Below are 15,103 nucleotides of genomic sequence, written 5' to 3'. Positions count from 1 at the left end.
CCACATGAAGACACATGACGCAGCAGGACACACAGGGCCAAATGTTCCCCTTTATTAAGGTTCACTCAGTTACCACAGACAGACATTAGCTCAGGCAGGTCAACTGCCAGTTGGACAATGGTCTGTGTCTCCTAGAAACAAGGGGGAGCAGTAGGCACCAGCAAAATGCGAAAACAGGTCACTGGCTGGCCAGACCTGAGGATTCCCAAAAGTGACCTGGGCCTTCCTCCACCACACCCCAAGACAGACCATCCAGCGGAGATGAATTCATGCCCAGCCCCCACTTCTCATACTGGTTCCCTCCCTAGGAAAGTGCATAGTTGCCTGGAGATGCAGCATCCCAGGGCCTGGACAAGCTGGGTCACATACAGGTAGCAGGCCTTCCCAAGAGCAGAGCTAGGGCATGGCCATATAGGTCTGGGCCAGGAAAGAAGAGAGGCAGGTAGGACAGGAAACTGACTGCAGGTGGCATCCAACAGGAGTGAGCGCTACCACAGGCCTCCCGGAGCTACCAGAGACTATGAGAAAGGGAGCCAGAGGTCTAGGGTATGGGAAAGGAAGGGTGAAGAAAACCTAGACCTAGGGTCTCTTTTTAGGTACTAGAGGCTGTGACAACTGCTTTCTGGAAAGAAAATGGTAGAGCAGAGAGTCAATCATACTCTGGCCCAAGTGTAAGGGACCATTAGGAAGAGAACTTTTCAGAGGACTTGGCTCTCCTTACAGGAAAATGACGTGCCTGGAGCTCAAAGCTCAAGATGGCACCTGGAAGCCCAGTTGCTGGGTTCCAAGCTGGAGCCAGCCCAGAGTGACCAAGCAAGGTTGGCCAAAATTTTCAGGCCAAATAGCCCGGGCAGGAGAAGGGAGGATGGAAAACAGGCAGCTGCTCCTTCGGTGAGAATCCACTCCCTCCAGGCCTCAGAAAGAGCCAGGACCTCTACCAGTGACATTTTCACAATGCTTGGAACAGAACAGCCCCACAGGCCTTAAATCACTATCCTGTAAGGGAAAGCGGGTTCTGACAGGGTAAGGAAGGGCCAAAAACCAAGTCTAATAGGCAGACGGGAGTAGGTAATCTTGATTTGGGAAAAAAAAAGTCAGAGGCTTCCCCTCCCACCCCGCCTAACCTGAAATCCCATTCCAGCCATTGTGCTTATGGATAGGACTGGGCATGTGCTTCTTCCTGGGCCCTGAGTTCAAGTGCCCAGAACTGTTCTGTGACCAAAAGCAAGCTGGGGTGGGAGGAGGCAGGCTCTCCTCTTCCTGGGCCCTGCCTGCCTTCTCCTCCAATCTTCCCTCCAGGCCCAGCCCTCTGAGCCTGCCCCTCTACCAGACCCAAGCAGAACAGCTGTCTGCTCTCAGGAATCCAGTGGTCATTCAGAGATACCTAGTACCTGCCCAGTGGGCTTGGGCCAGTCAGATCTCACTCAGGGACCAATAATTATTTACATACCCTATGCTCGAGCTATACCTTTATACCTGAAAATTACCTGGACACCACCCAGCTCTTCAGAGAAGGCAGTGGAATCAGCCCTCACAGATGGCAGATGCCACCTAGCATGGGATGGGGGTAGGCTAGCAGCTGGGGGTATGGGGAGGAACATAGGCAGAGGGATTCAAGGGGGCTCTGGGAAGAGGAGGGGAAGCAGGGCAGAAAAGAGAGGAGCCCCCCTCCCCCTGCAGGCCAAGCTCTGAGATGACCCTGCATTTCCACTCCCTGGGAGTCGGGTACCAAGGTGGGCTGTGCATCTCCAGCTGTGTGCCCTCCCACATCACACCTAAGGCTCAGCTCCTGTCTACGTCCTTGATCTGAGAATGGGCTCAGTCTCAGAAGCATATACAACTGGGACACTCAGCCTTGGGGAAGACAAAGAAAAGCCACATGGGGAAGAGAGAGACCCTGCGCAAGAAAAGAAGCCACAGGGAATCTGACACCAAGAGGAGAGGAGGGAGGGGAAGGAGGGGGAGGAAACCAGATCAGAAGGAGCAAAGGAACATCCCTGGCCTGTCCCCACCCTCCTAACTACCACACCCCCATGAGTGCTAAATACTGTTGCTTCCCAGTGAGACCAAAAGTGGAGACAGTTTCAGCTCATAACCCTGGGGAGGGGGCCAGGCTTTCTGCTATGCCTCCCCCTGGTCCGTGAGGAGTCCCTGGGCCAAGGTCAGAGCGGGCACCCTGGTGGAGGGTGGGGGCTGGTTTAGTTCTAAACATACATCTAGCACCACAACAACAGAGACCTCCACTGCATACTATTCACAAGGGGACATGGACATAGCTACCACCGCACGGGACAGCTGCACGTGCAGCCCACAGCTCTCAGAGTACTGAGAGCAGAATCCAAAGGAGCAGGGGAAGGGGGAAGACGTATACATATATATATGTATATATATATATATAACTCTGATTCTTTGTACAAAGTTGGGGAGGAGAAAAGGGAGGAAGGAACCCTGCTTGGTCACCACAACAGACAATGTGGCTTGAGTCCCCGTCCCACGGACCCCCAGCCCTGCCCTCCTGGTAGGCTCGGCTGGCTCACATCTCATTGGAGTATGTGTAGTTGGGGGTGGCGGAATACTGAGTCTGCGGCTGATTCATGGCACCCTGGGCCGCCCCCATGGCTGCATTCTGGGCCGCCTGCTGCACGTGTGGGTTCTTCCATGCCCCCGTGGTCCACTCCTCCTGAGCTTTGCTGAAACTCCCCCCACTGCCCCGGTAGAATTTATGAACCTGTAGGAGGAGGAGCACAAGGAAGGATTAATCAAAGGGAAGGGCAAGCCCATCCAGGAAAGACCTGGACACCAGAGACAAGTCCCTGTAAGCGCCAGTCCTCCCTCCCACACCCGCCTGTGTACTAGGGAGCAAAGTCCGCCAAGCCATTCTAGAGTGAGTCCCTTGGAAGACCTCCGGGCCTCCTGTAACTTGGAGGAGGGGTTGTTACAGATCGTAGCCCCTTCCCGAAGCCACCCTCTCAACCTTGCACATACCATGCTGAGGGCGATGAAGGAAAACACAGCCACAACCGTGAACATGATGGTGGGAATGAGCATCACCACTGCTGAGCCAACGTTTGTTCCGAAGAAGGAGATGGTAGCAATCCAGCCGCTGCAGGAAGAGGCCAGCTGTGGGGCTGCTGGCATGTTGAGGGGTAACCGGGAGCCCCCCCACCACAGCCAGGAGCCATCTCATTGTCTCGGGGAGGGGCCATATCATCGGATGCAAAGAGATGAGCCACCGGGCCTGTGGCAGTGGTTCAGAAGAATCCTTTCCCGTGGCTCAGGAGACAAGCTCCTCAGACATGAGGCTTCCTTGCCTTGCATTCTCCCGTGATGCTTGACACCCCTGGAAACCCCCCAAAGCCACTGCGAGGTTCTTCCCCTCTGCTGCTGTGCCTGTGTCTACTACCCTACCCTGAGTTCTCTTGCAGGCCAAGCAGCTAACACACAGACATAAACAAAGGACACACCTTAAGGTGCCACCCATGCCAGCCCTGGGTCCATCCCAGACACCCCAATCTCTTACCAGACGCCCCAGCCTGGGATGCCCACGGCCTGGATGATGCTGATGACCAGCTGGGCCATGAAGGTGAAGAAGAATGCCATGAAGCTGAAGGAGCTGTCAGTCCTGTAGCAGAGGAAATGACTCTCATCACCTGGGCAGAGGGAGAAGGCTTCCCCTGTCTTCAGGAGCCCCCAGCCCTTCCAAGTTTAAATGAGTAAGCAATGGACAGGAGACACTTAAAGGCCTTAATTGAGAGGCAAAAATGGAAGTGTTTACATGAATCTTTGCAAGTTTCCATGTGTTAGTCTTGTGTGAGCAACATTACATAGGAAGAGATCTCCTCATAAATGGACCACTCACATGCATGGTACATGGATGGTTGGCCCCATTGGCATAGAAATAGATGGGTCAATTACGACAAGAATAAATGACCCCATTGTCAAGGGGATGGACAACCTTACTGGCACCACGATATCCAGCTCCACCAGTACATGGATGGACATTCCCATAAACAAAGAGACAGAAAGTCCCATTGGTATAAGAATGGAACCCTACTGGCACCAAACAGTAGCCTAACTGGCATACAGGTGGATGATCTGGTTGGCAAAGACATTTGAGGCCCCATTAGCACTGAGATGGATTCTCCACTGGCACCAAGACAGATAGCCTTGTTGGTACATGGATGAATAGTTCCATTAGCACCAAGACTGAAAATCCGTTTTACACAAGGTAGACACCCACTGGCCCCAAGACAGTTAGCCCCACTCGTACATGGATGAGTGGTCCCTTGAGCACAGAGTTGGATGACATCATTAGCACATAGTGTCAGTAGTACATGGATGACTGGTTCCATTAGCACATGGATAGATGGTCCACTTGGTACCAAATCAGCTAGCCCCACAGGTGTAAAGATAGGCAGCTCCACTGAGACAGGTGGCCCCACTGGCAAATCTGACATACAGCTGCCTGGGGAAGGCAAAACTAAGCTAGGCCTCATCTCCGTTATGCCCACCCAAGGAAGTGAGAAAGGAAGTGAGGAGTGAGGAAAGAGGGAACCAAGGCTCTGACTCCCAGCTCTCTCATCCCCAGCACTGAATTCGCAGGAAGCCCACCTCCTACCTGGCAGTTTGAGCTGAGAGTGAACAAGTGAAAGGGAGTTTGGGGGGTGGTCAAAAAAAAGTGAGAAAATATATAGAGAAGAAACAGGGAAGATGAGCAAAGACACAAGGTTAGGAGCTGGGGTCAGCACCAACCACTTACTTGAAGGCCTTGTAAATGGGCCGAAACCAGCAGACGTAGGAGCAGGGTGTGAAGAGGATGAGCCAGAGAAAGGCGAGGCCAAAGTTGGTGGCTCCCCCGCCTCCGATCAGCCACGCGAGACAGCCCACCAGGTTCACGGCCAGCGTGACGCTGTTCACTGCAGACCCAGGAGCACATGCACGCACAGAGACAAACACCAGACATGCACACAGACACCCAGGCCCATGCAGAGACATGTGACCACCCAGACATGGACACACACACCCATAATTCAACAGACCCACAATCAAACACATGCAAACAGCACAATGCACAGAGAGGGAGATACACACAAACATACATGAAAGCCACATTTACAGATATTCGCACCCACAACCCACATCAGTGAATACACACACACACACACACACACACAGATACATGAGATACACATACATACACACACAGAAGGAGTACAGACTGTAAGAAAGAAAGCTGGGAGCTTAGACCAATTCCCCTCCCCACACCCACTCCGAGGGATCTGAGAAATCTAGAGAACAGAGAGTCTCCAGAGCAGGAACCCAGAACCTCGGTCCAACAAGCCCCACTGAAGGGCCCCAAAGCCTCCAGGTGGTAGAAATGCTCTTCTCCTTATAAGAATGGCCTCAGCCCCTGGCCCTCCCAGACTCACAGCAATCACCAAGCCCAAGGCACAAGAAACCCTTATATCTTCTCTTGCAAGGGGCACAAAAAGTGGAAAGTAAAAGGCCTTGTAGAAACTTCTCTTCAAGACACTGTACCATCTGCCCTGCTCTTAAATGGGGCAGGAAGCAATGGCTGGGATCTCAGTCTTTATCTAATTCATTTGTTAGACAACTACCATGTCACTTCCTCCACAAAGCCTTCCTTCACTACTGCAGCCTTATTCATGTCCCATCCCTCTGACCTCCTGCAGACCTGGGCTGCTCTCATGCACGGTTCCCCAAGTACAAATCCTAGCCCATCAACCACACTGGAAGCTCCCCAAGAGCAGAACCCGGCTCCCACCCTTCTGTGCCCACATACTCTAGTTGAACTCAGAATCACAGGATCACCAAGTCACAGCGAGCAGAAACCTCAAAGACTTGTGCTGGCACTAACACACACCCAGGGCTTCTGACATCAGGATGCTCCCTTCCTCAAACATTAGGTTGAGTCCCTTTAAGGCTCCATAAAGACCTGCTGAATAAACAAAGGCAGGGGGGCTCAATCTTAGTCTCAAACAACCAGGCATCTGGTCGTGGCTTCTGAATAGAGCCCTTAAGCATCTCAAGGGTCATATGCATTTCCTTGGGAGCAAAGCATCTGGCAGGTGCCTAGTGAGGACTTAGGAAGGTATTTATAGCCCTTAAATCCAGCTCCTGGATGAGATCTTCTCAGGGGCAGAGTTCCCAGAGCCCCGGGACAGATGGGGTGCTCCCAAGTCTGATGGGACAATGCTGTCACCTGTGCAGGTACACCCATCTCAGGGCCCCTCATAACAAGGGTGAGCATTTCTTCCTCTGCACTTCAGCTGCATTTCCTCCATCTCTGTTTATTGCCCTCCAATTTCCCAGAACTCTGGAACTCCCAGAACTGATTTTATTTGCTCTTTACATAGAACAGACATTAACCTGTTTTTATATTGGTTTATATCTCTCCTTCCAGTCCCATCTCTCTCCAGCTCACTGGTTCTAGTGCTTCTATTGTAATTATTCTATCCCCTGTTTGGAACAGACATCTATTAACGCGGCCACTCAGTTTTTTTCCATCTCCACTTCTCTCCCTGTCCAGCTTAGATTCCATAATTCATTACATGTTTTCTAATGCTCTCCCCTGCCTCGTCTTCTGCTCACACTCCCCCTGGATGAACAGAACTCCCATCTGTACCTGAGCTGAACATTGCTAGGAAAGAAGGAGCCTACGGAAAAGCCCGGTAGGACTATCAATTCAGCCAACATCGAATGGACCCTGTGCATGGTCCAGAAATCTTAGGGGTCACATGTCTTTGGATAGTGTCCTCACCCTCTGTCCACAAAGGTGCTCTCATTCTAATCCCACTTTCCTTCTTCAAAGCTCCCATCCCCACTTCTACATCACATTTGATGGGAAAGAACAGAAGCCATCAAAGGCGACCTCCTCATTCTCTTCCCAAAATCTATAGACCTACCTGCACCTGCCCCCATCTCTTCCTTCCCTCACGTTACATGGGGAAAGATGCCTTCTCCACTCAAAGGCCAAGCCAGGACTTGAAACAATCTGTCTACCCCCACACTCTTTCTACCACCCCATGAAGAACCTGCAAAGACAGCATCCTTTACCTCCTTCTGGGCACAAGCAATCACCTCCCCAAGTCAGCAGCTAAGTGTGAGCTGACTCAAGGCAACATCACCTGTGACAGACCCTGGCTGTGGTCACACAGCAGGTCTAAGATTCCTTGAGGCCGATACCCAGCACGGGAAAGCCAGTCTGCCCTCCCTGTATACTCCTAAGAGGTACCTTTGACTAGCCTGGGCACAGCCAAGTCCCATCTCTCTACGATGACACTTTCCTGCCAACCTGCCACTGACCATCAGCTACTAGGGCCTTGACACTCTGGACCTCAACATTGTAGAACATTAGAACTCTAGATTATTAGAGAAGTACAGACCACAAAACACAGAACTCCTTGGAACCATAGTGATCACTGAGTGAACACCCTCTTTCTATAAGTGAGGAACCTGCTGCTTGGGAAGTAGGACAACCAGCCCAGTTTGATCCCATATCTCCCAACTCCCAGTTAATGCTCTTTTCTCTGAGCAGTTTTACAAAGAAAGCAAGACAAATGTGGCTTTGAGACAAGGATTCCTCTATGAATCCAGAATCCTGAGGTCCTGGCAGCCACCAGAGGCTCCCTGGAAAACCACCCCAGTGGGAAGGGGAAGGGAGAACAAGAAAAGAAAAATGATCCAGTGGACAGAGACCCTCATCCAGATGCTCTGTGAATGGAAAGTAGAGGGCAGGGGGATGAGGGAAACTGGGGCCCAGATCGGGGGTCGGCCCATGAGAGGAGGCTGCTGGGAGATGGCCCATGCAGATACTGCAAGTGTGGCTGAGGGGCAGCCAGGCCTACAGGCCTCCCACCCCGATGCCCAGCACCTACCAGCCTCCCTCCCTCCTCCCCCAGCCCACCACGGCCCACCCCCATCACATAGCACTCACACATCCAGAGGTAGTAGAGGCGCTTGGTCATGCTGAGATGCTGGGGAGGAATGTCTGCCTCAAAGTCTTGGTAGAAACATGGCTTCAGGGGGATGAATTTGGGCAACGGTGGGAAGTTGTTCACTTTCTCTGTGGGTGAAGCATATAGCATGGCATCACCGTGAATGTTCCCCTCCCCAACAACCCAGTATGATCCTCTTGCCCTGGTTTCAGCTGCCCCCGGCCCCTGAGGTCACAGGCTGCACTGCTAACCCCACCCAGCCATCCCTGCTTCCTCAAGTCTGCTCTGAGGTTCCCAAAGTAACCAAAGGCCCTGAGGCAGTGTTGCTGTCTCTCAGAAGAAAAATAATAAATGCTGTCCAGTTCCAGGCAGATGAAGCAGGATAGGTGAGCCTGGACACAGGGCTTCCCGTGTCCATCCAATATTCATGTTCTCCGTTTAGCCGGTGGGGTGGGGCCTGAGCTAGACAGTCTCTAAAGGTCCCTCCAGCTCTGGCATTCTGTACCTGAGCCTTTGGAAACCAACAACTCAGAAATCTGAAGGAAAGGGTCTCAGGGTATTAAAGAGCAATGGGGACAGAGGAGACAGGGATTGAGCCACCTGTGCTGCTTATCAGTCAGGTGGCCAGCAGGACCAGGGCATCAGGACGCTCAATCTCTGGTTCCCACGGTCAGAGACCTGACAGAGAGCTAGACAGTGTCAGGCTGAGGGTCTTGGATAGACAGGCCTCAGTGGGGGACCAGGGAAAGCCTGGGGACAGGAGGACAGAACAAACTTGACCTCCAAAAACTAAAGGGGATAAGGAGACTAGGAAGGGGGCCACCCACCCTCTGCTCACTTGCATGTCCTATCCACATGGCCCTGTCCTTACCTGCCATGATGGCACGGATGGCACCAGCCGGCCCAGCGGCCTGCCCACGCCTCTTTGTCCTGACCTGGAAGGAAAGAAAAGCCCGAGCAGGATGAGGATCAGGCCCGGCGCAACCCAGACCCTCTCTCAGCCCCTGCAGGGCTGGAAGCTCCCTGGGGCAGAAACTGTTCTAACGCCCACAGTGGGATGAGCCCAGTGGAGAAAGCTCCGCCGGCTACCTCCTTCCAGGACCTCCCGCCGTTTGCCTCAAGGCACAGCGTCTATCTTCAGAAAACCCTATCCGAGGGTGGGGAAGGGACCTGGGAAGGGACCCCATGAGGCAAAGGCAAGTGACAGAGAAGGCCTGAGGAGACGAGAGACCTCTGAAAGAGAACATTCTATTCCTTGACCCTGAACATGACAGACCTAGCATCAGTCACAGGCTGGCCTCCCCTCTCGCTGGCCTTTGCCTTCAGTCATTTGTTGGGGATGTGTAATGTGTCAGGCACTGGGGAGGCAGCGTAAGACAGATGTGGTTCCCGGGGCGCCCAGGTGGCTCAGTCGTTGAGCGTCTGCCTTCAGCTCGGGTTATGGTCCCAGGGTCCTGGGATCAAGCCTCACATCGGGCTCCCTGCTCTGCCAGAAGCCTGCTTCTCCCTCTCCCACTCCCCCTGCTTGTGTTCCCTCTCTCACTGTGTCTCTCTCTGTCAAATAAATAAATAAAATCTTTAAAAAAAAAAAAAAAAAGACAGATGTGGTTCCTGCCCTCTGCATGAAACCTGTGCAGTGCATACTCTAAAAGGGAAGGGTGGCTATCATGAAAATATGCATTATATATAGCAAGGTATTAAAAGTGAAGATGCGGGGGAGCAAAAAAAAAAAAAAAAAATTAAAGTCAAGATAGTGTTAACCTTGAGGAAGCAGGGAGCATAAGCTGAGGTATTGGTAATGGTCTGTTCCTGGGTCTGGGAGCTGGTTACACAGTGTCAACTTTGTGCAAATTCATCAAGCATGAGATTACAATTTGTGCACTTTCTTGTGTGTTATACTTCAATTAAACGTTTGCTTTAAGGGCACCTGGGTGGCTCAGTTGGTTAAGCAACTGCCTTCGGCTCAGGTCATGATCCCAGAAAGTCCCACATCAGGCTCCCTGCTGAACAGGGAGTCTGCTTCTCCTTCTGTCCACCCCCACCCACCGGCTTGGGCTCATGCACGCTCTCTCACATGCACGCCCTCTCTCTCTCTCTCTCTCACACACACACAAAATAAATAAATAAAATCTTTTTTTTTAAGTTTGCATTAAAAAAAACAAAAACAAAACCCTCCCAGTCAAATTTCTCTGGATCCAACTAAAGATTTGGGCAGTTGTAATCTTTTATGGCCCCTTTGTGATATGAAATCAAATATAGATATAAAAACCCAATAACATCTACCACAAAAGGGAAAAAGACAGGCATGGTAGAAACCTACATGAAATGATCCCCTTACACAGCTGCGTTAATTGTAGCATTGTTTGTAACACCAAAAGACTGGAAAAATCTACACATCAATTGGGGATGATGAAATAAACAGTACAGTCATACAATGGGCTGTTCTGCAGTTTTTAAAATGCTCTCTGCTGTGGAAAGATCTCCACGATTACTAGTCATTGAAAAAACTACATAGATATAGAACAGCCTAGACAATAGGCAACAAAAGACATAGAACAGTCAAAACAGTATGTTATCTTTCATAGTAAAAATAAAAAAAAGGAGAGGAGAGGAGAATAAAAATATTTTTTCCTTTTGACCCAACAATCCTACTTCTGCTTTTTTACCCGCAAATAAGAAACAATAAATACATGTCATCCAACGTGATACTATTTTGCAATAGCAAAATGTTGGTAGTAACCTAAATGCAACTGTTTGAATAAACTATGGTATATCATTCAATGGAGTACTATATAGATGTAAAAAAGAATGAAGAGGATCTCTATTAATTGCTGTGGAATGATTAAATGGAAAAAAAGCAAAGGACAAACAAGTATAAATACTATGCTACTTTTTATGTAAAAAAAGTGGGGGAGAAGAACCTGCATACGAATTTGCTTATGTTTGCAAAAGAAATGCAGGAAAAGTAAACCAGACACTATAAAATGGTCACCTACATGATAGAAGGGCCACAATGACTAGTGACACTTCCCTGGGTAAAGATTTACACATACTTTTGTACGTATAATATCTTACATGCTCAAGAACTTACACCAGAAAGAAAAGCAAACCCTAAAATTGAAATAAACAAAAGCAAATGACACTAACTGTGCAGGACATTGAGAACACGACCACATAGAGAAAAGAACTGGCCAAGTACCTTGATCAGAGCACTCTGTGTTCTCGTAAAAGGATATATCTCAAGGATAAAAATAACTGGAAAGAAAGCTTAACTATAAGCAGGTTTATATAGTGTGGTGATGCTGAAACTCTGTCATGTGTCCCATAGGACAGGACATAGGAGTGTACGGGTTATTGTTGGGACCTGGGTTCTCACTGTTAAAATATGGGGTGAGAATATGCAACATGGGACGATAAGAGCCCTGCTCTGTTGGATTTGAAATGGAGGAGTCAGTACGAACCCATGGCTTAAAAAACATCTATGGCTGGTCTCAAGCCAGGACAAGGAAATACCAGGATAGCCTAGAATATCTTGTGGTACCAGAAACAAGCAGGTATTCAACAAATGGACGCACGTCAAAAGGACAACAGTTTGAAAGAGCTACCACCAGCAAAATCTGAGACAATTAAGAGTCTCAAAAATATGAATGACAGTAACATATGACATCCTGAATGTTAAACAATAGTCCATGATACACCAAAATGCTCTCAGGAATTTTCATTTGATGGCAGGGATCACAGGTGATTTTAATCTGCTCCTTTATCCTCCTCTGTATTTTCCTAATTCTCTATAATGAATATACATGACTTTCTTAATAAGATGAATAATAAGTGCTATTTAAAATGTAAAAGTCAGGGACACCTGGGTGGCTCAGTCAGTTGAGTGTCTGCCTTCAGCTCGGGTCCTGGGATCGAGTCCCACATCGGGCTCCTTGCTTGGCGGAGAGCCTGCTTCTCCCTCTACCTGTTCTCCCTGCCACTCCCCCTGCTTGTGCTCTCTCTCTGACAAAAAAACAAAATCTTAAAAAAATAATAAAAATAATAAAAATAAAAATTTTATTTATTTTTACATTTTATTAATAAAAATAAAATGTAAAAGTCAAAAATAAGTATCATTATTTTGTGGGAAAAAATAATAATCCATGAGTTCCAAAGGAATAGTCTTATTTTTAAAAAGAGAGGGAAGAGCTCTTCTTTCTAGAAGAAAGGTAGCCATAAATGTAGGAGTGATAGAATTAAAAAATCTCCCAGTTCCACAATCACAAATGTAACTGCTGATTCAGGCAAGGATCATCAATGGCTGCCAAAACCACTGGACTAGAGACTGTGGGGAGGAGAGTCACAGTCTCAACGTACCAGTCCAAAGATGACTTGCTAACTACAAAGGGGGACAGGCACTTTTACTGTGAAGAAGGCTGGCAGATACAACCTTAACCAAGTGATCAAACTTAATATTACCGATAACGGGACAGACAGACATTCTGGCCTCCCACTATGATGCACCAACAAGGACGCAACATCACCTATGTAGTATTCCTGCCCCAAAATGTTTAACTTGAATTCAATCATGAGAAACAAGCAGACAAATCCAAGGTGTGGAGCATTCTAAAAACTAAACTGGCCTGGGGCGCCTGGGTGGCTGAGTCAGTTAAGCCTCCAACTCTTGATTTCGGCTCAGGTCCTGACCTCAGGGTCCTGGGATAGGGTCCTGGGATCAAGCCCCATGACAGGCTCCCCACTCAGCAGGGAGTCTGCTTGTCTTCCTCTCCCTCTGCCCCTCCCCCAGCTCATATGAGCGTGCTCTCTCTCTAAAATAAATAAATCTATAAATAAAGAAAATGAGTGACGATTAATAATAAAATAATAATTAATAAAAATAAATAAAAACTAAACTGGTCTGGGCTGTTAAAAAATGCCAACATCCAGGGGCACCTGCCTGGCTCAGTCGGTGGAGCAATTCTTAGGTTACTTAAAAAGCAGTGATTGTGGCTCCCCGAGGGACAGAAGAACTGAATAGATATGGAGCAGGTGGGAGGAATAATTTTTACTATGTATCTTTATACCAGCTAATTCAAGACACCATCAATTTTAAGATAAATCATTATCTTATTTACCAAAAGAAAGAAAATACACTGCCAACTTGTAATTGTTCAGATGCCAAAAATTTTTAAGACACAGATATTAAAACATTTTCAGAAATATCAAAATGGTGATCTTAGAATCAGTGAAACTTGGAACGTCTTTCTGAATTAAAAAAAATCATGTAAATATATTACCTGTTCAAAAATACAAAAACAAACAAACAAACCAGGCAGAAGAGAATGGGCTGGCAAAGAATGGGAAGGAGCAGCCACGGAGGCAGGAGGAAAACCAGGAGAGCATGGAGTCTCCAAAGCCAGGAGTGGCCAATGGACAAATATGACAGATGCCACGGAGAGGTCTGGCATAAGAAGGGCTGAACACTGAAGTGTGTATAACACTCAATAACAACCAGTCATCTGTGACCCCGGCAAGAATTGTTCTGATGGCCACGGAGCGGGGTTGGGGGAGGGGGAGCAGGAGTAGAAGTCAAATTAGAGCTAGTTGAACATGCAAGCTGAGAGCAGGTGTAGACAGCTCTTTGAAGAAGCCTGCCTAGGAAGACAACAGAGACAGATACTACCTAGGTGGGATATGGGTCCAGGGAGGGCTACAGCTGACAGTTGTTTGTTTAAGATGGAAATAAGCTAGAGATGGGAAAGATCCAGGGAAAAGGTGCGATTACAATAGAAACAGAGGTTAACCGATGAAGCGAGCCCCTAAAAAGGGGAGAAGCACGAGGTCCAACTGAGCCACCCAGGCGTCCCAAAAATGAGATCGTTTTATACATGCTGTTTTATAACCTGTTTTTTTCCACTCAACAATATCTCTCAAAAATTTTTCATGCCAGTGATTCAGGTTATCTCAGTATTTTTAGCGACTAATCGACTGGATCAACACCATCAGGGCTGTGAAGCAGTCAGGTGTGTCACGGGCCAATCTGGCAATTCCGAGGGCACAGCTTCAGGAAGTGGTGGGGTAGAGGCCAGCTGCCAAGAAATGAAAACAGGAGGGAGAGGAAGAAGGGACAAGTCTAGCAGACTCATCTTTCAAAAAAAAAAAGAAAAATTGGATGAAATTTTAATACACACACACACACACAGAATATCAGTGACAACACTGAAACACCATGTACCAAAGGATGAATAGTAGTCATCTCTGGATAATGAGATTGTAAGTTATTTGTTTTCTTTCCTTTTATCTTTATTTTCTAAAATTTCTACAATGGTCTCGTATCACTTTTGCAGTAGGACAAAGCAATAGGTTTAAAACAGCAGCAGCCGGAGGAGGACATAGGGTTAGAAAAGTTTATTGAGGTAGAATCCTTGAATATATATGTATATATTTAGAAATGGGAGGAAGGCATTATGGAAAACAGTGGAGAGTGAAGCTACAATAGAGGGGAAAACAGCTGATGGGCCCCGGGACCCTGGGAGACAGGAAGGGCCAGCATCCATAGCACAGAGTAGGCACATTAGACTGGAGCCCTCTTTCCACTGCAATTTAGGAAATCGAATTCAAGAAATGGGGAAACCTGGGTGTAATTTCACTTCCCACACACCCACCCAAGCCCCCCCTCCCTGGGAATAAAGGCCTTTGGGGGAGTAGTCCACTTTGGGATACTTCTCCCACAAAATGGAATGGGGAGCTGATGGGAAGAGGGGAAGGATTTCTACAAGTGATAGAAGAACAGCTGAAGCTGGAGACCGGGCACAGACATAGAACCAGACTGCCCTGGTATGTGATAGCCCCCAGTATGTGCATTCTGAGTGTAGAATCCAGAAATGAGGGGTCTGCTGCTGGAGTGGGACACACAGGCAAAGTGGTATGGCTGTTGAGGGCACGAGCCAGAGAATGGTTAAAATCCTGCACCATGGGGTCCAGGAAGGACACGGAAAGTGTCATGCTCATGGGACAGAGGAAATGAAGGGGCCAGAGAACTAGAGGTCTCCTTGAGGTCACAAAGCAGATAAAACAGAAGTTGGACGGTGCTCAGAGGATACTAGAGTTTAAAATTTCAGAGGTAGTCACATGCCAGTGATGACCAGATTCAAATGTGGCTGGGA

General features: G+C 48.5%; 1 protein-coding gene across 3 annotated transcripts in view; it reads right to left on the bottom strand.

The window, feature by feature from the left end:
* Positions 1 to 30: 30 nt before the first annotated feature.
* The window catches only part of SCAMP5 (secretory carrier membrane protein 5), a 36,419-nt gene continuing 21,346 nt past the window's right edge, over positions 31 to 15,103 (bottom strand). For all 3 annotated transcript variants that reach the window (XM_032417182.1, XM_032417183.1, XM_032417181.1), the window contains exons 2-7: positions 8,830 to 8,893; positions 7,958 to 8,086; positions 4,760 to 4,916; positions 3,521 to 3,622; positions 2,986 to 3,103; positions 31 to 2,728 (exon numbers count right to left, since the gene is read on the bottom strand). In XM_032417182.1, the coding sequence (XP_032273073.1) occupies positions 2,534 to 2,728; positions 2,986 to 3,103; positions 3,521 to 3,622; positions 4,760 to 4,916; positions 7,958 to 8,086; positions 8,830 to 8,836 (708 nt within the window). In that variant the 5' untranslated portion in view covers positions 8,837 to 8,893 and the 3' untranslated portion in view covers positions 31 to 2,533. The remainder of the gene's footprint in view (positions 2,729 to 2,985; positions 3,104 to 3,520; positions 3,623 to 4,759; positions 4,917 to 7,957; positions 8,087 to 8,829; positions 8,894 to 15,103) is intronic.

Source organism: Phoca vitulina, unplaced genomic scaffold (assembly GCF_004348235.1).
Source record: "Phoca vitulina isolate PV1807 unplaced genomic scaffold, GSC_HSeal_1.0 scaffold20, whole genome shotgun sequence".
Taxonomy (NCBI): domain Eukaryota; kingdom Metazoa; phylum Chordata; class Mammalia; order Carnivora; family Phocidae; genus Phoca; species Phoca vitulina.
This window is presented reverse-complemented; position numbering and strand designations above follow the sequence as displayed.